At 51.3% G+C, this 26,768-nt stretch overlaps 2 protein-coding genes and 1 long non-coding RNA gene across 6 annotated transcripts; 1 reads left to right on the top strand and 2 right to left on the bottom strand.

Moving 5' to 3' along the window:
- Positions 1 to 255: 255 nt before the first annotated feature.
- Positions 256 to 7,582, bottom strand: BAX (BCL2 associated X, apoptosis regulator). 3 transcript variants are annotated; one of them, XM_081807244.1, is made up of 10 exons: positions 7,437 to 7,582; positions 6,788 to 6,839; positions 6,551 to 6,697; positions 6,089 to 6,224; positions 4,288 to 4,392; positions 3,256 to 3,859; positions 2,696 to 2,764; positions 1,952 to 2,069; positions 552 to 1,320; positions 256 to 382 (listed from the first exon to the last, which is right to left on the bottom strand). In XM_081807244.1, exons 1-6 carry the CDS (start codon positions 7,468 to 7,470, stop codon positions 3,755 to 3,757), a joined length of 579 nt encoding a protein of 192 aa, XP_081663370.1. In that variant the 5' UTR covers positions 7,471 to 7,582; the 3' UTR covers positions 256 to 382; positions 552 to 1,320; positions 1,952 to 2,069; positions 2,696 to 2,764; positions 3,256 to 3,754. The 3 variants fall into 3 exon arrangements, with proteins under 3 accessions (XP_081663370.1, XP_081663369.1, XP_081663371.1); XM_081807243.1 differs by having other exon boundaries at positions 552 to 2,069; XM_081807245.1 differs by lacking the exon at positions 6,788 to 6,839 and having other exon boundaries at positions 552 to 2,069; positions 7,437 to 7,517.
- Positions 7,583 to 8,028: 446 nt separating this feature from the next.
- LOC145717622 (uncharacterized) lies at positions 8,029 to 23,624 on the top strand. Of its 2 annotated transcripts, none has more exons than XR_014140965.1 (3): positions 8,029 to 9,479; positions 11,828 to 11,920; positions 21,930 to 23,624. It is a non-coding gene; the product is annotated as an uncharacterized LOC145717622 (long non-coding RNA). The 2 variants fall into 2 exon arrangements; XR_014140966.1 differs by having other exon boundaries at positions 8,029 to 9,634.
- DHDH (dihydrodiol dehydrogenase) lies at positions 15,009 to 22,177 on the bottom strand. Its single transcript, XM_006747522.3, is given in 8 exon segments — positions 15,009 to 15,156; positions 15,400 to 15,553; positions 16,352 to 16,369; positions 16,372 to 16,478; positions 18,412 to 18,664; positions 20,935 to 21,098; positions 21,593 to 21,704; positions 22,088 to 22,177. Coding segments are annotated over 8 exon segments (1,008 nt in total). The 3' UTR covers positions 15,009 to 15,046.
- Positions 23,625 to 26,768: the final 3,144 nt, after the last annotated feature.

Here is a 26,768-nt window from a genome sequence, read left to right as displayed (position 1 = left end):
GTCCAAGGGCTTGCCTCCATCACGCCCAGGCTCCTACAACCACCCATCCCAGGAGACCCCGTTGCGGTGTGGACAGCTACGTCTTCGGGAAAGTGCGCGCGCCTCCATTTTGCGCCGCACAAGAGTGAACACAATCGTCCAGAAGCCCACGCGGGGCCTACACCGCTACGGTCAAGGCGCTGGGCGCGCGCACGGACTACCGGGACCTGTAGTCCGCCGCCCGCACACTACCTACCTGGACGTCCTGGAAGAGGGCGCGGCCGCCACGCTGGTTTTGCATCTTCAAGAGACGCTCGGCGCCCTCGCGCTTCTCCTCAGCCAACTCGCGGAAGAAGTGGCGCACGCCTTCCAGAGCCACATCGTCACGGTCGAAATAGAAGCCCTGCGGGATGGGAAGCGCGAAAAATGGTTAGCGGGAAGAAAGGCCGCCCAGGAGCCCGGACTCCGCCCTCCGACTACCCTACGGGACAAAGGCGGCCAGCGCGTGCGCAGAGGGCCGGAGGTGCGCACTTGGGGGCAACTTAGGCTGGGGGCGTCCTGGGGACCCTCACCAGAGAGAGGTAGGTGTAGGAGGCCCGCAGATGCATGTTGACCAGGCGGTTGACGGCGGCCTCCACCTCGGTGGAATAATTCTGACGAATCTGGGAGCTCATGGTTGATTGGTGGTAAGGTAAGCTCGAAATTGGCTGTTGGCTGGTCCCGGAGGCAGCAGGTGGCCAAGAAGATGGCTCCCAAGGTTGCGACTGGAAAAGAGGTTGGAGGGTGGTCGTTGGCTGGTTGGAGGGGCGTCCCTGGGTCTGTTCCGTCCAAACACTGTTGAAGCAAGAGACAGAGCCGCAGGACCGCCGGGCGCACCGCTAGAAACCGTGGCCAAGGCGGCTTCTTTTATAGCGCGCGGGCCCTCGGTGGTGGGCCGTTCAGGGAGAGCGATCGGCCAATCCGCGGTGCTGGAAGGCGGGGCTTAGGACCAGCTATTGACCAATCCGAGCTGATAGGAGTCCCAGACCCCCGCCCAGAAGTGGGGAAGTCACGCGCCAGTAGCGCGAGGCTGTTGTGAAATGGGGAAGCGGAGGTGGGGGGTGGGTTGCGGGGTGTAAGGGTCCTGGGGCTGATTCTGGGACGTCGGGTTTGTGGGGGTTTCCCTGGTAGGTGGAAGGTTGATGGGGACACTGGGAGCCCTGGAAAATTATAACTCTGGAGTCTTGGGGTTGTCTCAGGAAAGTAGGTTGGATTCTGGGGTTGTCTCTTAGAGCATGGACCTTTCTGGCGCCCTGGAGGTTTCTCAGAGGTGCGGAGACCTCCAGATAACTGGGGTTTGCTCTGGAAGATAAAGGGTCCCCGGATCATTAAGAAGTTTGGAAGGCGGTGCGGTGAGATATTTCTGGAATCTTGGGGATCTCTCTGATAGATGGATTGAAAGGGGGGACCTGGAGCCCTGGGGTTCACTCAAGGATTGGGAATTTCTGTAGCACTAGAGCTCAGGTTGGAAGTCCTTATTTTCTGGAATCTTCCCCTGGGAGAGGAGTGGTGGTGGTGTGTGTGTCTTAATACTCATGAAGTGATCTTCAAGATTAAAAGGACAGTTCTAGAGCCTTGGGGGTCCTCCTGCACCACCCCCCATAGGGGACTGGGATATTTCTGGAAGCCTTGTAAGGGATTTTCTAAGAGGTAGGAGGTCTGTGGAGCCTTTGAAAGATTGGGCCATTTGGAATACCTTGGGGCTATTTCAGGGGCCTGTTTTTCTGGAAGCTGACATGCGTAAGGTAAGGCTGAAATGACACTCAAGCTTTAGGGTCTCTCAGGCTGCTTTTCCTGGAGACTATTCTGAGGGCAGCCAGAGACTTGGAATTCCCTTTGGCTCTGAAGTAGTCCCTGTCTTGCTTAACACATGCTTCTTGAAGCTCCCAAAGAGAAGCCCTGGGTTCTGGGGAAACAAGGAGGGTCTGCAGACCTGTGGATGGGATGTGTCTTTAACCAATGTACATTTTTTAAGTCTGTCAGTTGCAGGCTGGTGTCTGGGAAGCAGAGCTGGCTCAAACCAGGACTCTGCCCTCAAGGAACTCCCCGTCCTAGAGGGGGGAAAAGGAGAGAAAGACAGGAACTTGACCCTATTTTCAGTGCCCTAATGAGGGTAGCCAGTGGGTTGGGCAGGGGAGCTGAAGCCACTGAGGCCTGCTTTACAGGGGGGACACTCCAAACAGCCCAGGCAGGGGGGTGTCTCCTGACCCAGAGGTTGCTGGACCAGGCTGGTATCTGGGGTCCTTAAGGGGCACCTGGGCCCGTGGCCAGGGGAGCAGCCGTGCTGAGTCATGCTGAACTCAGCAGGAAGGGTCTCAGGCAGAGGCGGGGTGGGGCCACTGACTGACCTCGTGTCCATGGCAGACTGCAAACTGGCTGGGACCATGAGAACTAGGCCTGGCTAGGAACCAGGTCTGGCCCACTCCCCCAAGATGCGAGTGTGCTTTGTCTCCGAGTCTTACAGTCTTTTTAGTTGCCTTGATGTTTTCCCTGGTCTCCTGCCTGTGGTCATACTGGCCCCTCTCTGGGCAGTTGACTCAGTCTCCCCTCACTGCTGTCTTATCTGTCAACTCTCCCCCTACTTGGTGTCTCCGGGGAGAGTCTCTGGGGGAGGGGCAGTTGCCCCAGGCACACAGTCACAATGGGGCCTGAGTTACTCATTCACCAAATTTCATACCTCAGCCTAAAGACCTTTAGCCTCCAGTAGGCCCCGCTGGCAGAGAGGTGGCTTCTTCAGAAGTGCTCACTGGTAGAGGGAGAGGAAGTGGGGAGACAAAAATGATCTGAAAAAGGACTGAGATCTTGGGGGTGAGGGGTAGATCATGGGATGGGGGAAAACAAGAGGTCCAGAGAGACAGAGGACAGAAAGACCTGGCGGGGGGGGGAAGAGACCCAGAGAGAAGGTACAACAGACCCTATGACCAAGTGATCTTAATCTCTATTTCCTTTTCTGTGTCCAATCTACAAGGCAGCTTTCCAGCATCCTCACTAGGGCCTGCTTTCCTGGAGGGTCCCACCCAGTTACTGGGCCAGCCCCTCCCCACGCAACAGGTGTCCAGCCCTGTCCCCTCAGGCCACACAGCACTGGCTCAGGCCTTGTCCTCTCTCTCAGAACCCCCGATTCCAGCCTTCTGACCTCCAGTAGCTTCTCCACAGGGCTCTAGAGCCCTCTCGTGGTCCAGTAAGTCTTCCCAAGGCCTCCCATCTCTCCCCTCCCCCCCCGCCCCCATTCTCCACCTCAGTAAGTGCAACTTCCTCTGGTCCCATGTGGTGGAAGCTTCCAAGCCCTAGCTCTCCAGGGCCTGCTGCACTGTTCTCTTTCCCTAAAGCCCCAGGCTCCACTGCTTGGCTTGGCCTTGCCCAGTGCTGCCTCCAACACAAGAGCGTAGGCTTCCACACAGTGATCTTCAGTTCCCTCAGGACTGCATGCTCCTGGAGGGCAGAGTGGAGACCTAACTCCTCACTAACCCAGAGGGCACTAGGCTCCTTCGAAAAAGATTTGTCAGCACCTGAAGCCTGGTCTCCTGTGACAGCCAAGGAGTGGGCTCCCAGTGATTCAGACTCTGAAGTGTGGCCTGAAAGAGGTTTATTGCCCCCCTAGACCACTCCTCCCCATGCCCCCCCGCCCCAATAATTACAAAAGTAAGAAAAATGCCCATGACCCCCAATCCCCACCCCTCCCGGAAAAATGCCATAATTTATGCAGAAAAGACACAGTCCAAGGCAGCTGGTGGCCTCAGCCCATCTTTTTCCAGATGGTGAGTGATGCAGTGAGCACTCCAGCCACGAAGATGGTCACTGTCTGCCACGTGGGTGTCCCAAAGTATGAGAGCAGGCCGTCCTGTGGACAGGGACATCAGTCACTTCAGCAGCTGGGCCAAGGGGCAGCCCTTGGGCCAGCACAGGAGGAAATCAGGGAGTGAGGTGGTCATAGGGCATGAGTGGGGGCAAGAGCCTAAGATGAATGGATATCAAACAGCTGGCGTCAAAGGGTTATCAAAAAACTTGAGGGACTCCAGAGGAAATGGAGGCACCAGGAAGGACAGAAGGTACTAGTTAGGTCAGAGGTCACTGAGAGGTCAGAGGTCACCAGGAGGTCAGGGGTCACCAACAGGTCAGAGGATAGCAGACAAATTAGGAGTTGATCAGACATGTGAGGAAATGCATTACAGACCCCATTTGATGATCCAGAGTCAGAGAGGGCAACACTGGTGGGCTCGGGAAGACCCAGGGGTCTCGGAGGAGTGGGGGAGGGGTTAGGGGCCTCACCCAACCACCCTGGTCCTGGATCCAGCCCAGCAGCCGCTCTCGAAGGAAGTCCAGTGTCCAGCCCATAATGGTCTTGATCAGCTCGGGCACCTTGGTACACAGGGCCTGCAGGGAGTAGGGTGGGCCTTAGGGACTGAGCCTTGTCCCCCACTGTCTGGGGACAGTGGCCCCAAGCCTCCTTTCTCAACTCTGCCTCCCCTCCTGCCCCACTGCAGTCTCCTTCCACTCATACTCAGAATGAGCTTCATAAATTATAAACTGGATCTTGTCGCGGTCAGCTGCCCTGCTCACATACTTTCCATGGCTCCCCAGGTGGTAAAGACCAAAAGGCGTATCTTAGCCCACAAGGCCCTGTATGAAGGCTCTGACTTGATCGCATTCCAATTTTCCACTTCTTTTCTGTGTCTCATTTACCTTCTTCCATATCTTCATTCCCAGCAACTCTTCCCTGCCTCAGGACCTTTGTACATGCTGATTCTTCTACCTAAACATGCTTCAACCAAGCAAATTTTTACTCCTCCCTCAAAGCTCTCATGTCAGGTCTAATGTCAATTTCTCCAGAGAGGGCTTTTCTGACCTTCAGACTAGATAGGACCAGACATACCTCCATGCCCATGACTCTCCAACTCCCTGAACTTCCCCTTCCCACCCTTTATTTATCTGGCTGCTTTCCTCCCGATTGTCCCCAGCACCTTACACAGCCCCACCATCACTCTGACTGCTGTCCCCCTCACCTCCAACATTCAAGCCCCATCAGCTCAATCTGGCAAAGACATTAAGAAATCTACTCCCGGGGGCGCCTGGGTGGCTCAGTCAGTTAAGCGGCTGCCTTCGGCTCAGGTCATGATCCCAGGGTCCTGGGATCGAGCCCCGCATCGGGCTCCCTGCTCAGCGGGAAGCCTGCTTCTCCCTCTCCCACTCCCCCCGCTTGTGTTCCCTCTGTCGCTGTCTCTCTCTCTGTCAAATAAATAAAATCTTTAAAAAATAATAATAATAATAAAGAAATCTACTCCCTGCCTCCACTGCTACCAACAGAGGCCAGGTCAGTCATCATTCACCAGAACTAGTACAGGTGCCTCCTCCCAGCTTCCCAGCTTTTGCCCCGTATCTTTTTTCCTACGCACAATGGCCCCCCAAAATTGTTAGGCTTCCGTTCCCCTGATATTTTAAAGTTAAAAGGATTTCATAATGAACAGCCATATGCTTACAGCCTAGATCACACAATTAACGTTTTGCTTCCTAGAACAATCCTTTAAATTTATAAATCAGGTCACCTCACTCCTGTTTAAAACCAGCCAGTCACTCCCCTCCCATTCATGGCAAAGTTAACATCTTTGACATCGATTGTGGGGGGCCCTCACAAGACCCCTTGCAATCTGCCCTCAGCGCATCAGCCTTGGTCCTGCCTCGTGGCCTTTGCACGTGCTGTGGCCACCACCAGATGCCTTTCCCCCTGATCTTCACAGATCACTGCAACGTTGGCTTTAATGTCACTCGCTCTTAGAAGTTGTTCCGACCGCTTTGCATTACATCATCCTAGTTTACTTCTCTCAGCACCCACTGGACAATGTGAGCTCCAAGAGAGCAGGGCTCCAGCCTGCATCTCGGGTGTCGAGTACAGGTCGGGCACATAGTAGGCCCAATAAATGCCGCATGAATAAATGAAGGCGCAAACAACCAGCCCATAGCTCTCTCCATTCCCTTTGGTGAGTGGGCTGCCACAGGGGTTGACCTCACAGCCCCTAGGTCCTCGTAGGTCTGAATGGCGCTTCCCTGGGCTCACTGCCCTGCAGCCGCCCACCTTGAGCACCAGTTTGCTGGCAAAGTAGAAGAGGGCAACAACCCGGCCCCAGTTGAAGTTGCCATCGGAAAACATGTCAGCTGCCACTCGGAAAAAGACCTCACGGGGGGAGTCTGTGTCCACGGCTGCGATCATCCTGCAGGAAAAGAGGAAAGCCAGTGCTGGGGAGGAAAGATCAGGCAGAATGTGGAGACCCTGGCATCTACCTCATACCAAAGACAAGGAAACTGAGGCCCAAGCCAGGCTGACGTGAAAGAGAAAGGGCCAACATGGGGGAAAGGGACAAGATGGACACTTAGGAATGTGGGGAAAATGACTCCCTCAGGGAGGGTTTCGATATTCTAAAAGAGGGAAGGGCTGAGAGTCCAGAGTGCTGAGCAGAGTGGGGGCTGGACGGGCTGGACCCATGGGCTGAGGGAGAAGGGGACCAGTGGCTGGACTCCTGGGGCTCAGGGGCCACACCTCTGTAATTCCATGTTACTGTCCAGTTCATCTCCGATGCGCTTGAGACACTCGCTGAGCTTCTTGGTGGATGCATCCTGGGGCACCTGCTCCAGGGCCAGCTCGGGTGTCTCTCCCCCCATTCGCCCTGCTCGATCTTGGATGAAACTAGAGTGGGAATGGAGTGTAGGGGGTGCAGAATCAGAATGGGGCATCACTCCTCAAATCCGCTTGGCAATAATCACACCTCAAACTCACCCCTGAAGCAAAAGGGCCCCTGTCTTCATGATCTGCTCAGAGCTGGTGGGCCCTAGAGGAGAAAGGAGGGAAGAGGTGCCTGGACTCTTGGGTTCTAGGGGATCCAGGGAACCAGGGTGGCTCATGATCTCTGAGGGAGGACAACACCAGGGGGTCCTGCATTTCTGGGTTCCTGGTAGATACAGTGGCTAGGGGCCCGGACAACTGAGTCCCTAATGGAAACAACTGAGTCCCTAATGGAGAAAAAGGCAGGGAGCCTAGGCCTCTAACCTACGTTCTTCCGGCGGAGGCGGCTTAGGGAACACTTCACACATCCAGACCCCTGGCCTGAGGGGACAGATGAGAGACCCGCCCCTCCCACCAGGAAGTGGTGCCGGCGACAAGCCCGGGCCTGCCCCGGGGGCTTGGATTCTGGGGTCTCCAGCTTCTCGGCGGTCCGAGAGCACCAGACAGGAAGGAATCGGGGCACGGAGGCCAGAGAGCCGGGAACCCCCGGGGAGGGAGGGGGCTGGAAGCTGGCAGCGCCCGATCCGGGAGTTTCTGCCCCGGAGTGCTTGGAGATCGCACGGCCCCAGACCGGCAGGAGGGATCGTGGGGCCGGCCGGCGAGGGGGCTCGCCCTCCTCCCGCCCGTCTGCCTCCCGCCTCACCCCCGCCTCTGGGTTGCTCCCCGGACCCGTCCATCACCGCCGCTCCCGCCGCCGCCTCTCGCCGGGTCCGCCCGGGCGGCCGCAGCACGCCCCTGGTCACGTGACCGCCCACTGAGCGTGCGTCCTCTCACGTGACCGCCCCGCAAAATGGCGACCGCCCGCTGTCGCCCCGCAGGGCCGTGAGGTCACGTGACCGCACCGGCCTCTCCTGCTGGGGGGGAACTCGGCCCCTATCACGTGACCGCCCGAGCCGTACTTCCCTATAGGAACCGGTCGTGGCGCCCTTCTACCGGCCACCCGTTCCATGGCTGCTCTAACTTTCTTTTTTTTATTTTTATTTTTTTAAAGATTTTATTTATTTATTTGAGACAGAGAGAATGAGAGAGAGAGAGCACATGAGAGGGGGGAGGGTCAGAGGGAGAAGCAGGCTCCCTGCCGAGCAGGGAGCCTGATGCGGGACTCGATCCCGGGACTCCAGGATCATGACCTGAGCCGAAGGCAGTCGCTCAACCAACTGAGCCACCCAGGCGCCCTGGCAGCTCTAACTTTCATTCATTCGTTCGTGCGGCATTTTCGGAAGTTTCAGGTAGGATTTGAGCCCTCCCCAGGGCAGAAAGAACATCGGAGGCCAAAATTATCATTCACTGAGGCAGGACGTTTCAGATGATTAAAGTCTGTGAGTTGTTTTTGTGGAAATAGAAGGAATATAAAGTTCAAAAAGTGGCAAAACTAATCTATGCTGATAGATTGGCAGGGTATGAAAGGGGAAGGACCCCGAGACAGGCACCTGTGTGTGTGTGGAGGGGGGGGCTGAAATGAGCTGTATCTTGATCTAGGTGATGATTACTTGGGTATACACCTGTTGAAAAATTCATGCAACTGTACATAGGAAATGCGCACTTTATTGCATGGAAATTATTATATCTCTTTAAAAAAAAAGAAAAGAAAAAAATCAGATTAGAAAATAGGCTGGGGTCAGATAATGAAGGGTGGGGCGTATAAGAGAAGGGATCTAGGTCCCAAGGGTCCTCCCCCTGGGAGCCATAGCAATAGAAGATCATAGGAGTCTTAATACATCAGCCTAACACCACGAGGAACATAGTCTGACAAAGTCAAGTTTATTGACCCATTGTGATGATGGAGACCACACAAGAGAAAAACCATGGAGCATTTTGACAAACAAAGGAAAAGGTAGAGTTACTATAGGATTTGCAGGAAAGATAGAATTTAGGTGACAACTAAATGATAGGCTCAAAGCAAGTCAGGGTCAACATCAGGTGCAGACTGTGAAGAGGAACCAGGGTCTTGTACCCTTGGAAACTACAAGGTGAATCTAGATGTGGAGTATTGGGTCCAGAAAGCCTTTATGTGAAGCTCTGCACCTAGAATGGAAATTGAAGCTGCTACTCTGTTTCAAATGATTACAGGCAAGAGTGGGATGTTTCATTTTTACTGATAGATTTTTCAACACTTTATGATTTTAGGGAACAAAGTTTCTCTGTGAGAAAGAAAGCATGTCCTTGGGGGAAATAGTGTTTCTTATTAACTTTGAAGCTAACTTTATCTGTGCCTGTTATTCCAGCCCAATGAATTAGCCCTTCCTTTGCCTTAATTACAGAGAAGAGAAGAAAGGGCTTTTAATGCAGCTACAGACCTCTAAACAGTACAGCCGTTGAGTAATGGGGAGAAAACTTCTTAGCTAGTTCTGAAGTCAAAACTGTTTATAATAACAAAGATGCTACATTGGAACTGTGAAGCCCACCTCCAAGATGGCCCCCGATGATTTTAGTCTCCAGGTATTCATGCCCCTGTGTTGTCCCCTCCCACACCGAAGAGGGCTGAGCAGCGTGATCAATAGGATATAGTGGAAATAAATGACAGAGTGTGACTTCCAAAGTTAGGTCGTGAAAGTTACTGCAGCTTCTGTTTTGCTCTCTCTTGGATCACTCGCTTTAGAGGAAGCCAGCCGCCATGTTGTAAGGACACTCAAGCAGTCATCGTCCGGAGAAACACACGTGGTGAAGAACCAAGTCTGTCAGCCTTGTGAGTGAACCACTTTGTAAACACAAGCTCGGGCTCTAGTCAAGCCTTCAGATGACAACACTCCCTACCAATGTCCTGACTGCAGCCTCACCAGAGACCCTGAGCCAGAAGCACTCTGCTAAGCCACTCATAGATTTCCAACCTTCAGAAATTGTGTGAGGGGCGCCTGGGTGGCTCAGTCGTTAAGCGTCTGCCTTCGGCTCAGGTCATGATCCCAGGGTCCTGGGATCGAGCCCCGCGTCGGGCTCCCTGCTCTGCGGGAGGCCTGCTTCTCCCTCTCCCACTCCTCCTGCTTGTGTTCCCTCTCTCGCTGTGTCTCTCTCTGTCAAATAAATAAATAAATAAAATCTTAAAAAAAAAATTGTGTGAGATAATATTTATTGTTGTTTTAAGCTGCGACGTTTGGGAGCAATTCATTTCACAGTGATAGATAACTAAGACATCAAGGATAATTATGACCTATTTACAGATGAGGAAACTGAGGCCCAGAGAAGGAGCTGAACTTTCCAAAGTTGCACAGGAGTTCTCATGGGTGCTCTCAGGTGTCCAGCTTGACAGTTGTGTTGTTTGCACAAGGGCTTTCTTACTCAGCCCCATTCATAGGTCCTGCCTCTTCCATGTCCTCCCAGACTCCAGTCCCTCCCCTCTAGTCCATCCCCCACATGGACTTAGAAGGGTCTTACTATAACAAGAGCTGATCATGGTCCTCCCCACTCATAGCTCTCCCATGGCTCACTGGTAATGAAAAATCTCTTACACATTTTTAAAAAAGATTTATTTATTTATTTTAGAGAGAGAGAGAGAGAAATAGCATGGGCAGGAGGAGGGAAAGGGAGAATCTTCGAGCAGACACCCCGTTGAGCAGGGAGTCCAATACAGGGCCCCACGCAGGACCCTGATATCATGACCTGAGCTGAAACTTAAGAGTTGGCTGCTTAACTGACTGAGCCACCCAGACGCCCCTGTCTTACACATTATTACAAGACAGTGAAGCTGGGGAGGCTGCGTGACTCAGTTGGTTAAGTGTCTGCCTTTGGCTCAAGTCATGATCCCAGGGTCCTTGGATTGAGCCCTGGGTCGGGGCTCCCTGTTCAGTGGGGAGTCTGCCTCTCCCTCTCCCTCTGCCCCTCCCCCCGTGCTCTCTCTCTCTTTTTTCCTCCCCTGCTCTCTCTCAGATAAATAAAGTCTTTTTTTTTTTTTAAGATTTTATTTATTTATTTGACAGAGACACAGTGAGAGAGGGAGCACAAGCAGGGGGAGTGGGAGAGGGAGAAGCAGGCTTCCCGCCGAGCAGGGAGCCCGATGCAGGGCTTGATCCCAGGACCCTGGGATCATGACCCGAGCCGAAGGCAGACGCTTAACGACTGAGCCACCCAGGCGCCCCTCAGATAAATAAAATCTTAAAACAAAAAAGGACACGGGATGCCTGGGTGGCTCAGTCGGTTAAGTGTCTGCCTTCAGCTTGGGTCATGATCCCGGGGTCCTGGGATCGAGCTCTGCGTTGGGCTCCCTGCTAAGCGGGGAGCCTCCTTCTCCCTCTTCCTGCCACTCCCCCTGCTTGTTCTCTTTCTCTCTCTCTCTCTGTTAAATAAATAAATACTAAATCTTAAAAAAAAAAAAAAGGACAATGAAGCTAATAGAATCTGCTACTTATAGTACATCCAAAGAGGAGAGAAAGAAACTGATATTTTAAAACTCTTCTAACAAAGAAAAATATAACTTACAGATATTTTAAAGTCATAGATTTATATTACATGATATCAGTTATAGGCAGAATCTGGATGTGGCTTACCTGGGTCCCCTGTTTCACATTCTCTCCCAAGGCTATCAGAAAGGTGTCAGCTGGGGTTCTGGTCTCATCCAAAGTTTCAACTGGGGAAGGATCCATTTCCAAGCATGCTTACATGGTTATTGGGAAGACTCAGTTCCTTGAGATATGTTGGACTGAGGACCTCAGTTCCTTGCTGGCTGCTGGACACAGGCTGTCCTCACTTCCTTATCATGGGATCTCTTCATAGGGCAGTTCACAGCATGGCAGCTGGCTGCATCACAGTGAGCAAGCAGGAGTGCAAGCAGGACTGAAGTCAGTCTATTATCACTTAGTCTCAGAAGGGACATCCCATCACTTTTGCCTTTACCAGATCACTAGACCCAGCACACCCACAGGAGAGGGGAGACAGAAGGACACGAAGACCAGGAAGTAGAGGTCATTGAGAGCCACCATAGAAACCAGTTGCCACACCAGGAAAAGAGGAACCCTTTATGTTGTGGGTGCTAGGTTATTCAGGAGCAGTGGGCCCTGGTGGCTGACCTAGGAAATTTTTCATGTCTTTCTTCTATCCTTCTAGCTTGTGACTCCACCATCTGCAAACATGGCTTCCATCTCATGGTGTAAGACGGACACGCCAATGCCCAACACCACGTCTCTACTCCAGTACCAGGTAGGATTTGGGGGTTCCAGTTTTGCTTAGACATGTTAAAAATGAATCCATCTCTCATGATGTAAAAGTTGTGATATCAGGTGTTCCGGTTAGCTATTGCTGTGTAACAGATCATCCCAGAGCTTAACAGCTTCAAATCACAGGAATCATCTTATTATCTTACACAGGCCTGTGGGTAATGGAATTGGGGAAGGCTTAGCTGGGTAGTTCCAGCTTGGGGTCGCTCAGTGTTTTCAGTTGGACAGGAGCTGGAGCTGGAACAGTAGAGTCCGTAGTGGTCAGGACCTGCTGATTGAGCATCTCTATCTTCGTGGAGTCTCTAGGCTTTCCATGTGGTTTCTGTGTGGGTTGGTTCAATCTTTCTTGTGGCTTGGTGGCTTCAGGACAGCTGGACTACTGACATTATGGCTGAAGATTTCAAGAGTATTTCAGCTCACAAGAAAGACATTGCATTGCCTTGCCCGACAACCTCACAAGTCATGGGGCTTGACCTTCTGCCATGTTGCAGCGGCTACGATTGAGTCATGAGCACACTCAGTTTTAAGAGGAGAGGAACTAGAGGAACTCCAACTCTTCATGGGGGAAGTGAGTGGGGGCAGGAGAGATCTTTGGAAAATAGTAAGGTGGCAGACCAATTCAGCTGCTTTAGGAAAAGTTAACATAACTGTGACTTAAACATCGATTAAGCTTATTGACCTCTCATGTAAAGTCTAAGAATATGCAATACCAAGCGATATGAACATATGGAGTGAAGTTCCAGTGTCAGGGAGTGTGTGCTTAACTTTCTATGTCAACTTGGCTGGGCCACAGAGTATCCAGAAATCTGATCTTACATTTTCTGGGTGTTTCTGTGAGGGTGTTTTGGGTGAGCTTAACATTTACATTGGTGACTTAGTAAAGCAAACTATGTTCCCTCATGCGGGTGAGCCCATCCAATCAGGTGAAGTCCTGAATAGAACAAAAAGGCCGACCCTCCTCAGAGTAAGAAAGAATTCTTTCTGCCTGACTGCCTCTGAACTGGGACATCCGCTTTCTTCCTACCTTCTGGCTCACACTGAAACATCAGCTCTTCCTGCATCTCAAGCTGCAGGCCTTCTGATGAGAAGTACACCATCAGCTCTCCTGGTACTCAGGCCTTTGGACTTGAGACTAGAACTAAACATTGGCTCTCCTGGGTCTCCAGGTTGCCAACTCACCCTGCAGACCTCAGGGCCTGCCCACCTCCAAGGTCGTGTCTTTCTTCTATCCTTCTAGCTTGTGACTCCACCATCTGCAAACATGGCTTCCATCTCATGGTGTAAGACGGACACGCCAATGCCCAACACCACATCTCTACTCCAGTACCAGGAAGGGAGAGGTTGAAAGGGAGACCATCCTCTTTGCCTAAAAAAAGCCGTAACTCAGATGCTGCATACCTCCCATTGGCCAGAACCTAGTTGCAAGGGGGCCTGGGAAATGTAGTCTTTAGCTGGGCAGCCGTACGTCCAGTGAAAACTTTCGCATCGTAAGTGAATGATTACAGAGACATTAGCCATGTTTGCCACAGAAAAGATGGAAACCAAGCAAGCAGAGGACTGAGACCAGTGTAGTGATAGCTTAATGATATATAATGGCACTTGGAATAGAAAATAATAGAAAACTCATTTGACCGATGTCTAGTCTGTCTCATTTGCTCAAAGTGAGAATTATTAGTGTAAACCCAATGTATCCTCTCTATCTTCTAGAACCTGGTAGAATTGGACTTCCTGGACTCTCTCTCTGGCTCATCAAGGTTGTGTGGCTAGTTTTTGCGAATGAATTACAAGAGATTATGTATGTTGTTTATGTGCTAGGGCATTTAAGTTTTGGTACCAGAGCCTCCAAAGCTTTCTTCCCTTGGCCACGGTGATTGGCAGGACTCCAGATTTTAGTGGCTCTGTCAGCCTAGATACCAGGTATATAGATCTCAGCTAATACATAACTCCAGTGAAACGTAAACCTGTTATGCTAGGTTGAGATTTGAGGGCTGTTTGTTACTGCAGCATAACCTAACCTACACAAACTATTACAGAAAAATATGAAAGCTAGACCTTGCTTGCAGCACAGAGCTAACCCTAATTGGCTGGCCAACCACCCACATATAGCCCCCCTCCAACTGCTTGTAATTTAAGTTTAGTGGGACGGACATCCTAAACCTGCCACACAGAGGGGCATATGACCCAGGCTTTGCCAATAAGGCCATTGAAACTGAAGGCAAGGGTGCCTGGGTGGCTCAGTTGGTCAAGTGACTGCCTTTGGCTCAGGTCATGATCCTGGAGTCCCGGGATCGAGTCCCACGTAGGGCTCCCTGCTCAGCAGGGAGTCTGCTTCTCCCTCTGACCCTACCCCCTCTTGGGCTCTCTCTCTCTCTCAAATAAATAAATAAAATCTTAAAAAAAAAAAAAAGAAACCGAAGGCAAGGGCCACCTGGGTGGCTCAGTCAGTTAAGCATCTGCCTTCGGCTCAGGTCATGATCCTGGGTCCTGGGATTCGAGCCCCATGTTGGGCTCCCTGCTCAGTGGGGAGCCGGCCTCTCTCTCTCTCAAATAAATAAATACAATCTTAAAAAAATAACAAAAAGAAAGAAACTGAAGACAAATCCCTTCTTTCCAGTTGAAATGACTTTGGTACCATAATGGAGGACTGGAGCTTCTAGAGACCAGTTTGGGAAAGGCCTGACCTCAAAGCGAAGGGCCATCAGTTAACATTTGTTGAGAATGTACCGTGCACCACAGGCTGTTCATATACCATCTCATTTAATCCTCACCAGAGGGTGGTTAGTACTGTCTCTCCTCTGCTGATGAGGAAACAGGGGCAGGGAGAGGCTGCAGGAGAGTGCAGTTAGGGACACACCTCCTACCCACATGCAGTTCCTTGCCCAGGGTCACACAGGGTATGGTAGGCAAACCAAGGATCGGCCCATAGGTGTCTGCTCCAAGAACTTGTGAGAAATGTGGTCCTGACCCTGCCTTCCTCCCCCTCCCCACATCCTTCTACCAAATTTATTCTCTAGTGACCCCTTTGGTGACTTCTTTGCTCCAGCTCCCACCAAACCACCATTGCCAAGATCTCTGTGGGAACCATGTCTTTATTTATTCACGGCATGCATCAGCGTTTGTCTTGGGGGAAGGTGACTCCGATGGCCTTCCTTACTTCTTCAAGGATGTCAGCCAGGAGTTCAATTTCCACCAGGGGTATCACAGGACTGTCCTTCAGGCCTGGGGAGAGTACAGTTAGGGGCCCCTCCTACTCACACCTCCAAGATCAAAAGAACTACCATTCCCAGAATCCCAAGAGGCAGAGTAATGCATGGTTCAGGCAGATGGATGCCCCAGGCCGTCCTGGGAATTGTAGTTCTAGACAGCTACTTAGAGTGGCTGAGGGTTGGGGAGTGACCCACCTCCACTACCAGGTTTGCCCCTCCACCCTGCCACTCTCTCACCCATCCTCCACATCCTTACCCTTTCGCAGGCACTCCCGGACATGCTTGGCCTCATAAACCATGCCTGCTCCATTTGTAAAATTGAATTCCTTGCTTGGGGTTGGGGGCAGTGGGAACTCCTCATGTTCTCCCTTCACCACCAGCTCTGTTGGGCACCAGAAAGGATTGAGGATCTGCGGGGAGAGAAGAGGTGGCTACTGGGGGCTCCAGCCTAATGATATTTGGGGGCCTCCGTCTCACACCTGGCGGCTAGGGGCTGGTAGGAAGACTTGCCCCCCTCACCCCCATTGCTGAGGATTCGCTTCTCAGCAGCAGGACGGTCACAATAGAAGCTTGTCCATCTCCCCAGGGGCAAACCCCTCTCTAACCTGATGCTTAGACCTCATGAGGACAGCTTATCTTCACATGTGTGTGAATCTCCCTTGCAAGGAGGAGACTTAGACAATCCAGTACCTTCTTACCTAGTTGGAGACTTGATTCTTTTTTTGGCCCCAGAGGCCTGGGAAGCCTACAATATTCCCATACCCAAGTCTAGGCCAAACTGGAAATAGAGATGTGCCCAGGCAAGGTCCAAATTCTGCAGTTCAAGTCTGGGGCAAGGTCCAAATTCTTCTGCTAAGAACAGGATTTCTTTCTAGCAACAGGGCTCCATGAAGCCCAGCGAAGCCGCTCTTTGGTAATGCCTGGATCCAGTCCTGGAAGCAATTCCAAAGGCCACAGCTGCCCCCTAGGAATGGTTCATAAGAACCGGTTTCTCCCCAGGCCTAAGGATTTTTGACAGACCAGGAAGTTCACCCTCAGGAAGGAGCCTGGAGGTCCAAACCCATCCCTTGTCCTGGTGGTTGATGATGGATTCCTTAGCAATGCTGGGGGAAAAGGCTGCTTCAGCCCATAGCCAGCTCCAACAACCACAACTGGTCCACTCCTGTTGTGAGGGGCCACGGTTCCCAGCTTGGCCAGTCGTGCCCCACCTGGGCCATGCCCTTGGTGTACCGCTCACAAAGGCCATATTGGAGAGCTGAGCAGAGATGCTGCAGGTGAAGCTGGCGTGGATCTCTCCTGGGTACTGGAGGAGCATGGTGACAGTGTCATCCACACCTGGGGAAGGCACAGGACAGGAGATCGCCTGGTCTCAAATCCTGCCTATGGAACGTTGGGCAGGAGATCTCGTCTCTAACACAGCAGTGAAAAAAGAATGAAGCACTAAAAACACGTGTGCATGGGGCGCCTGGGCGGCTCAGCCGGTTAAGTGTCCGCCTTCGGCTCAGGTCATGATCCCAGGATCCTGGGATCGAGCCCTGCATCGGGCTCCCTGCTCAGTGGGAAGCCTGCTTCTCCCTCTCCCACCTCGCCCTCCTTGTGTTCCCTCTCTCGCTGTGTCTCTCTCTGTCAAATAAATAAATAAAATCTTTAAAAAAACAAAACAAAACACATGTGTAGGGGCACCTGGGGGGCTCAGTCGGTTAAGAGTCTGACTTGATTTTGGCTCAGGTCGTGATCTCAGGGTCGAGGCTTTGAGCCCCACATAGAGTTCTGTGCTCAGTGGGGCATCTGCTTGAAGATTCTCTCCCTCTCCCCTTCCCCCCACTCATGAGCTCTCTCTCTCATTCTCTCTCAAATAAATAAATCTTTAAAAAGAGAGAGAGAGAGAGAGAAAGAGACTTAACCTCTCAGAGCCTCCGTTTCATCCCTCTTTAACCTGTTGCATTGGTTTGTGAGAATCAGTTTCCTCAGCTCTAAAATGGGGATAATAGAACCTGTCTCATACATTGTTACAGGATTACACCTAGTGATGTAAAATGCACAAAGCACTTGGAAGGCTATTTAGATGACAATAAAGGCTATATAAGCATTAGTTAAACATTAAGTTAAATATAGCACGTAAAGTACTAGCCTGGTTCTGGAACACATCGTGCGTGCCCTCGATGGAAGAACCTACCCACCTAATTCTTCTGCTTTCAGATAAGCCCAAGTTCCTTTTTTTTTTTTTTTAAAGATTAATTTATTTCAGAGAGAAGGAGCAGGGAGAGAAAGAGAGAGAGGGCATGAGCTAGAGAGGCAGAGGGAGACGGAGAGAGAGAACCTGATGCAGGGCTCTATCCCATGACTCTGAGAACATGGGCCCAGGTGCCCCAAGTTCTTATCCTGGATCTGCTCTGTGAGCCTGGCTAAGTCACTCTCTCTCCCAGTTTCCTCATCTACAATGTATCTAGCTCAGGGGAATCATCCCTCTAATAACCCTAACGCAGAGGAAGCACTTGATAAAGAAAATCTGGTTTTGGAGCTACTGTTTAGCCTAAAAGTTGGCCAGATGTTAGACTGAGAAGATTTTCTAAAGTGTGACATCCACCCGGGTATATTTTCCTGGTGATTCATTGCCTTCTGTGGGGCCAGTTGCAGAGATGGCCACGGGAATTCCTCTCATCCCGCTGTGAGCAACCCTTGGCAATATGTCTTTGCAGCTCCTTCCATCAAGAAGACCCACCTCTGAAATCTGAGCTGGCTTTAAAACAGTAGCAAACAAGGTAGAGGCAAAAGTTTGAAAAATGCTTGCACCCTAGGGCCTGCTTTTTGCTGCACCTAAAACTTAGCCCACAGTGTGAATGAGGCCAAACTAGCCAGATGAAAAAAAAAAAAGTGACTTCATTAGCTCTTTATGACAACTCCAGTACCCCTTTCTTTCTTTCTCTCTCTCTATTCCCAATGTGGGGCTCCAACTCACAACCCCGAGATCAAGAGTCACAGGCTCTACTGACTAAGCCAGCCACGTGCCCCTATGACAACCCTGTTATTAACATTTTACCAGTAACTAAGACTCAGAGATGTTGAGTCCCTTGGCTAAAATCACACAGCAAATCCCAGGACAGAGCCTGCCCACACTCTCAACTCTGATCCTCTCTGACTTCAGGCAGGAAGTTCCTACAGCTGTCTAACCTGATTCTCATGGGCTAGGAGACTTATCCCCAGCTCAGGGCTCCCAGTGAGGGAGGATCACTCTTACCATCATCATATAGTCCAGGATAGACAATACCTGTTTCATGGAGTCTTCCCACGGCTGAAATCTTTTCTGGCTTCTGCCCACCAAAGACCATAGAGATGAACTGGATGCAGGAGATGCCAATGTCCAGCAGGGCACCACCAGCCTGGGCTCTGTCTACGGCCCGGGGTACGTGGGTGAGGTCCTTCCCAAATTCTGCCCAAGCCACCCGGAGATCCCCCAGAATTCCCTGAGACACAGCCGACCTCAGAGCCTGTACAGCAAGAAAGAAGCAGGTCCAGATGGCCTGCACACCACAGAGGGGAGAAAGAAGGACAGTGGAAAAGGAAAGAAAGACGTCAGGACCCAGGAGTTAACCAATCACTTCCTCTCCCTTCTGGGGAGGGAGTACTGCTGCTCCCCACTCTCCACACAGGAGCCCTCCCCCTCCCTTCCACAGCCCTGCTCAGTCCCCAGGTTGTGTCCTGCCCCTGAGTCCCTCTGCCCTCTCCTCTCCTCTCCATTCCCATGGCCCCAACTCTGGCCTTAGTCCTTTCTTCTCTGGACCATTCCCCCAGTCTCCCAATGTTATGGGCTCAATTGTGTTTCCACCAAATTCAGGTTGAGGTCCTAACCGCCCATTCCCCCGCCCCACCCCAGTACCTCCCAGTGTGGAGATGGGATTTTTAAAGAGGTAGTTAGGTTAAAATGAAGTCATTATAGCGGGCCCTAATCCAACAGGAAGAGATGAGGACAGTGACACAGAGGAAGGAGCCAAGGAGGGAGGCCTTAGGAGAAACCAGCACTGCTGACACCTTGATTGCAGACTTCTAGCTTCCAGAAGTAGGAGAAAATAAATCTCTGTTGTTTAAGTCACCCAGTCTGTGGTGGTACTTTGTTATGGCATCCCTGGCAAACTAACACATGCGGTCTCCCCACCGCAGACCACCCTCCACGTGGCCCCAGAGGCAACTTTCCTTCTCCTAGAGTTGACCCTGTCTCAAATTACTTATCCAAGATCACAGAGCTTGGAACTGGTGAGATGGAGTCTAGGGTCCTCTGACTCTAAAGCCTGTCCAAGGTCAAGTTCACACTAAATACATGAGATCTGCCGGGTCTTGTTTTCTTTAAGTCTTAACTCTGGGGGCACCTGGGTGGCTCAGACGGTTAAGCATCTGCCTTCAGCTCAGGTCATGATCCCAGGATCCTGGGATCGAGCCCCACATTGGGCTCCTGGCTCAGCGAGGAGCCTGCTTCTCCCTCTCCCTCTGCCTCTCTCCCTGCTCATGCTTTCTCTCTCTCTCTCTGTATCTCTGTGTCTCAAATGAATAAATAAAATCTTAAAAAAAAACAAACAAACAATCTTAATTCTGCTTTCCCCCTCGGGCCCATTTACCTGTGCAATGTACTTTCCCTTTAAGGCTCAGATCAGTCCCTACCTGTGGGAAACTTCCTTGACTATCCCTCACACTGGGCTGATGCCTCTGTGTTCTGTCAACTGCCCAGTACTATATCTATGAAAGTTTGTGCAACTGGGCATTGTGATAGCCCATTTCTGTGACTGTAGCAGACCTTGAGCTCGTTGAAAACTGAGCCTGTGTCTTACCCATTATGAATCCCCAGTTCCTAGGGTTGGATCTGGAACACAACGGGTGCCAATAAAAAACAAGGAAGCAATAAATTCAGAACTTTGGCACTGCCGAAGCACAGTGGGAACCAGAAGCACTGAGTAACCATAGTAAATCTTGACTATCTCCTCCTTGGGCACAGAGAACTTTGCAGCCTGGGAGCAATACTGGGCACAGGACAGCCAGCTAGGACATGGGGAAGTAAGAGGCAGCTGTTGAACTACTGGCCGAACCTACAGTAAGGCAGCACTTAAGAACCACAATACTCCTTACTGTGAAAATAGCTTCTAGAGGTCATTTGGCAGCCATTTTGTTTTTATTTTTATTTATTTTTTAAAAAGAATTTATTTATGAACAGAGAGAGACACAGAGAGAGAGGGAACACAAGCAGGGGAAGTGGGAGAGGGAGAAGCAGGCTTTCCGCTGAGCAGGGAGCCCGACGCGGGGCTCGATCCCAGGACCCTGGGATCATGCCCTGAGCGGAAGGCAGACGCTTAACGATCTGAGCCACCCAGGCGCCCGGGCAGCAATTTTAATCACTGGCACTCTGCCAACTGTCAGAGTTCCCCTATATGTAGCCGTGTCTGATAAGGGGAAAAGCAAAGGCAGGATGACCTTGAGAATTGCCCTGGTCCTTCTGACCACTATCCTTGGAAATCCACCCAAACTCTGCCTATTGCTATTCCGTGCCACTTTCACTCTGAAAAGCTGACAAAGTATCTTTCAGGCGGTCACGTTTGCTAAGCAATGCCTCTCACTCGATGTTGCTAGCGGATTTCAACTACATCCTGGAAAACACACCAACCCCCACCCAGTTCACTCTGTGGCCATCTTTGTTCTTGACAAACCCTTCTGTTGTGTTCCTCCAAAAAAAAAGTCCACTGGCAACCATGTTTAGTCATGGGAAGAAGCGCTACGTTGGAGGTCGGTAGGTCCCCTCCACCCTCACCTCCATAAGAAAGAGGCCTCGGGATCGGGCTTCCGCAACCATTTCGCGAACTTCCGCAGCGTTCACGCCCATGGGCTTCTCGCACAGGACGGCCTTGCCCGCTGCCAGGCATAGCAACACTGCGGCCTTGTGCTGGGGGTGCTGGGTGCCAATGTAGGCCTCCTCTAGATTGGAAGGTAGGAGGTCGAGAGATCAGCAGCCCCGCCCACCCCCGCCCAGCCCCCCGGGGCCCGCCCACAACTTAGAGGCCCCGCCCCCAGCATCCTAGGAACTCGGGTCCCACCGACCAAGGACAGTCGTGGGGAGCCTGTTTCTCCCTTTCTCTCTGCAGCTCCCGCTGCTTGTGCTCCCGTGCTCTCTCTCTCTCAAATAAATGAATAAATAAATAAATAAATAAAAATCTTAAAAAAAAAAAAAAAAACCTAAACGGGCTCACTTACAAATTCAGGCCCCTCCCAAACCGCCGAAGCCTGGTTTCTAAACGCAATTTCATACTAGACTGTGAATCCCAGACCAAAGCCGTTCCTACAGTTCTGATTGCCAGCCGCCGATCCTTCCAGAAGCACACAGGGATTGGACCATCCCGCGGAGCCTTGTTTATCCTACGGAGCAGGCTAGAGGCAGCGCCGCGGTGGCCTCGGCTGCCCTTGCCACTCACCCACATTCGGGTCTTTGGCCAGCTCCTCATAGGACCCATAGGCCTTGGGGATGTCATGTTTCCTCGCAAACTCCTTCGCCCGGCTCAGGTCTCGGGCCGCTACCGCCACCACCTGGAGGGACGCTAGGGTCAGACTTGCGCGGCTGGGGCAGGTGGATGGGAGGGACGTTGATGGAGAAAGCCCCAGGATAACAAAAATTATGTCCCCCAGGACGGAGGCGAAGGGAAGGGGTCCTGGGGGAGGGCGTGACGGGGGCCCGACACGGGTCCTGAAAAAGAGAGATCTGGGGCAAGCGATTATTAAATCCCCTAATACCTAAATTTCTTCTCTTCGCAGTAGCTCAGAACAAAACCCTCCCAAACTTGACGAAACCCGAGTTCACAGGACAGAAGTGTGGAGAAAGGAGTAGGGAACCCTGGCTCCCTCCTCCCTCAGACCCAGGAGTCCCGGCTCCCCGGCCTGCTCTTCCACAGGATTCCGGAGGGAGGGTGGACCTGGTGCTCGGAGCGAGGCAGCGTTCGCAGCACGGTCGTGAAGTCGCTGGAGATAAGGCCGACTGACACGATGCCCCAGCGAAGCGCCATCGCCAAAACCTGGGATCCCAAAGTCTGGCCACCTGCGCCTGGAAATTAAAGACCTGACGCCCCGCCCAGCCGGGGGCGTGGTCATTTCTCCGCCCCCATTGCAGCTACGCCACTTCTCATTGGCCAGTAGGCCTGCGCGTCCCTTAGGTTCAGTCCCAATGCAAAGGAGGTTATTTAAATCTAGCATCCCCATTGGAAGGGCGCACCATTGGCTCCGCTTTTTTGGGGGGGTGGGTGGGACCAGAAAGACTTCATTCGGCGCTAATGGCGACTTCTAACCACGTGACTTTTTTTTTTTCCCCCCTTTTGAATATCTAAGCCCAACGGAGGGGTTGAAGTCCCCACCGGACCTCAAGAGTTGCATGCTCTGGGGCGCCTGGGTGGCTCAGTCGTTAAGCGTCTGCCTTCGGCTCGGGTCATGGTTCCGGGGTCCTGGGATCGAGCCCCGCATCGCATCGGGCTCCCTGCTCGGCGGGAAACCTGCTTCTCTCTCTCCCACTCCCCCTGCTTGTGTTCCCTCTCTCGCTGTGTCTCTATCTGTCAAAAAAAAAAAAAAAGAGTTGCGTGCTCTACCCAGTAGCCCGCCAGGCCGCCCAGGAGAGGATGGGGAGGCTTGCTTTCTTGTCACCTTCGGAGCTGGCCCCCTTCCTCCTCCCCCCAACTCTTCTGCTCCGAAAGCCGCGCACCCTTAGGAATTGTCCAGAGGGAGGGACAAAATAGTAATAGCAAACATCATAATTACGAATATTTCTAGAACGCCTGTCGTGGCCAGGCCCCCAGCTCCGTGCTTGACTTTCCTCATTTCTAATTTCTCACCACAGATCTGCAAACTAGGTTTCTCTTGCTCCCTGTTTACAGAGGGAGAAACCATCCCAGAGAGCCATGGTCGTTTTTTGAAAGTCTCACAGCCAGGATGTGAAGACTTGCAAACTGGCTGCTTCCAAAGAGCATGGTTTTAGAAACCAGGCTGTTCTGCTTCTTAAAAGTGCTGGTGCCAGGCTGACTGGTTCCCAGCCCCTCCTTGCCACTGCCTGGCTGTATTGCTTTGCACAAAGGGTTTCCCTGTCAGAGCCTCCCTCACCTTCCTGTTCTGGAAAACCGAGGTCACAATGGCATCTACCTGTTTAAGAGGATTAACTGAGCTCCAGAGCCTATGATGTAAAATATAGCAAATGATTGTTCCTCTAAGTCAATTGGCAAAGGGCTGGCCAACTTTACCCACAGCAAATCTGTGCACTTCTCTTACCTTGTAGACGTTCAGTTAAGATCTGAGTTTCAGGGGCATCTGGGTGGCTCAGTTGGCTAAATGGCTGCCTTTCACTCAGGTCATGATCTCAGAGTCCTGGGATCCAGCCCAGCATCGGGGCAGCAGGGAGCCCACTTCTCCCTCTCCCTCTGCCCCTACCCCTTGCTTGTGTACTCTCTCAAATAAATAAAATCTTTTTTTAAAAAGATTTTATTTATTTATTTGACAGAGAGAGACACAGCGAGAGAGGGAACACAAGCAGGGGGAGTGGGAGAAGGAGAAGCAGGCTTCCCGCCGAGCAGGAGCCCGATGCGGGGCTCGATCCCAGGACCCTGGGATCATGACCTGAGCCGAAGGCAGTCGCTTAACCAACTGAGCCACCCAGGCGCCCATCAGGCCTTCTTTAAAAAAGATTTTGGGCGCCTGGGTGGCTCAGTCGTTAAGCGTCTGCCTTCGGCTCAGGTCATGATCCCAGGGTCCTGGGATCGAGCCCCGCATCGGGCTCCTGCTCGGCGGGAAGCCTGCTTCTCCCTCTCCCACTCCCCCCTCTTGTGCTCTTTCTCTCTCTCACTCTCTCTCTCAAATAAATAAATAAAATCTTTAAAAAAAAAAAAAAAAGAAGGCCTGAGTTTCACTCACAGAGCTTCCAGGTTCACACAAACTGCTGAATAAAAATATTAAGGGGTTGCGATGAGGACACAATATCACTGCTGTGAAGAAAAAGAAAAAAAGATGGGGAAGATAGTCTTTGAAACATTAGTTCACCATCTTCCCAGGCTGCCACCTTCCTGAAAAAAGCAACTTTCCCTTTCCCACCATCATTTGTCTACCGAGTATGGATTTTCCAATGGCAAGTAGCAGGTTCTCTACCTGGTAAGAGTAGTGATAAAGAGCAGACCAGCGGTGTGCAGGAGTTAAGGTTTGGAAGAGTGCTGTTACCCTTAATGGGGTAACAGGCACGAGTTTCCGTGGATGGTTGAAACAGTTCTGTATCCTGAATGTGGAGATGGATACTCAAATCTTCACATTGGATAAAGTCTCACAGAACTGTATACTAGAAATTTTTAAGGTGCATGAAAATCTGAGTAAATGCTGGTGAAATCCAAATCAGGTCTGTACCAGATTAAAGAATGTAGCGATGTTAGTTCCTGGTTTTGACAATGCACTATATTTACCTAAGATATCATCACAGGGTGGGCTGGCAGGTGTGTGTTGGGGGAAGCTAGGCGTAGGGTACAAAGGACCTCTCTGTACTATTTTTGTAAGTTCTTAAACAGTTTCAGGATGAAATGTGATGACTTAAAATTGTTGGCAGTGAGTTCGTGTACCCAGAGAAATCATTTTGCAATATCCGGTAAAGTAAAAAAGGAGGGTGTCTCATGATCCAGCGATTTCTATTGTGGGTAAAAGATACATACCCTTGAGAAACTCTCAAATGTGTGCCTGGGAGGACATATGTAAGGACATTTATTGCAACTTTGGCTGTGATAGCTCAAAATCGGGAAGAGCCATCAGTAGAAAAACTCATGAGCAAACAGTGGCAAATTCTAGCAATAGGATACCACATAGCAAGGAAAATGGATGAACTAATTCCACACTAATTCCACACTGTTTATACATGGAATCTCAAAAACTTAAACTTCAGTGGGAAAAAAAAAAAACCAAACCACTCAAGTGACATCACCGGGATATAGTACACACACTGAACTGTGATGGCTGTGTTTAATTCATAATCAAGTCAGGAAAATCACTGACCTGGGACGAGAATCCTGTGTGCAGAAGGTCTGACACTGAACTAGAGGTGGATCACCAGCGTTAAGCACATGATAGCATTTCTGGGACCTGGAGTGAGAGCCAAGGGATTAACAGAGGGCGTAAAATGATGTAGAGTGTAGAAGCAGAGCATCAGTGAATATACAGTAGGAGCCCACTCTCTTGACGTCTGCTGGCAAGGGCTGCTTGGCTGGGCTCAGGTGGCCACACTGTGGGTCTGTAACCTGAGAAAGACACCCGCTTCTTAGCTCTTACTCTCTTTATGGAGACAAGCAAAACAGTGTTGTTGTTGGAAGTGTGGCAAATCCAGTCTGAGCTTGGGCACCAGCACTTTCTCCAGGACTTGCAAGAAACATCATGTGCAGACCTTGGAGGACGCTGAAATCATGGCAAGAGGGGAAGACCCTGTGCAGCCAGCTCCTAGCCAGGAATTCCAGAAAGAGCCTCCAGGCTCATTCCACAGATAGTCCTCCCCGACAGAACACAGATATTTATTGAGCATCTAATTTGTTCTAGGTCCTGAGGACACATCAGAAATGAGACAGACACTTTCTCTGCCCTCATATCAGCTCTCAGTGCTTAGTTATGTTCTAAGAACTGAAAACAGGCCAGCATGGTTGAAGGAAAAAGATGGTGGGCCAGTAGGATGGAAGATGGGGCTGGGGAAGCAGGCAGGGGAGGGGAGTCATGAAGGGTTTGGAGAAGACACGGAAGGGTTTTCAGCAGGAGCAGCAGGGACAACAAAGATCTAATTTGGGCAGCTTCTGGTTTCAGCACCCACCATTGGCATGACTTGCATATTCATTGAGCAAACATTTTTACTTTTGACTTGGTCATGTACTGGGTGATGCTGGACGCCCAGAGAGGAACCTCACTCCGCTCCCTGCCACCCTCTAGTGAGCAAAAAAGACACAAGCTGTGGTAGGCACAGTAAGGCCCCCCTCCCAAAGACGTCCACGCTCTAATCACCAGAACTCGTGACTATGCGACCTTACATGGTAAAAGGGACTTTGCAGATATGATTGCTAAGGCTCTTGAGATGGAGAGATTATCCTGGATTTTGTGGTGGGCTCGTTGCAATTACAAAAGTCCTTAGGGGAGGAAAGCAGGAAACTCAATCCGAGCAGATGGTTCAACAAAGGAGAGTGGGGGATTTGAAAATGCTGTGCTGCTGGTTTTGAAGCTGGAGGAAGGGGCCGTTAGCCTGGGAATGCGGGTGCCTCCAGAAGCTGGAAAAACAACGAAACAGATTTTCCCCTCGAACCTCCAGGGTCCTGAGTTCCAGCCCCAGATAGAGCTTACTTAAAAAAAGAAAAGTCAGAGTCTGGAACCCAGGTTGGGAGAGGCGGGGAATGTGAAAGATAAACCTAGAGGGGGGTGCGCCTGGGTGGCTCAGTTGTTAAGCGTCTGCCTTCAGCTCAGGTCATGATCCCAGGGTCCTGGGATGGAGCCCCGCATCGGGCTCCCTGCTCAGCGGGAAGCCTGCTTCTCCCTCTCCCACTCCCCCCCTGCTTGTGCTCTCTCTCTCTCTCTCTGTCAAATAAATAAATAAAATCTTAAAAAAAAAAAAAA

This window comes from Leptonychotes weddellii, chromosome 16, assembly GCF_054177405.1.
Source record: "Leptonychotes weddellii isolate Sample4059 chromosome 16, ASM5417740v2, whole genome shotgun sequence".
NCBI classification, from domain to species: Eukaryota; Metazoa; Chordata; class Mammalia; order Carnivora; family Phocidae; genus Leptonychotes; species Leptonychotes weddellii.
This window is presented reverse-complemented; position numbering and strand designations above follow the sequence as displayed.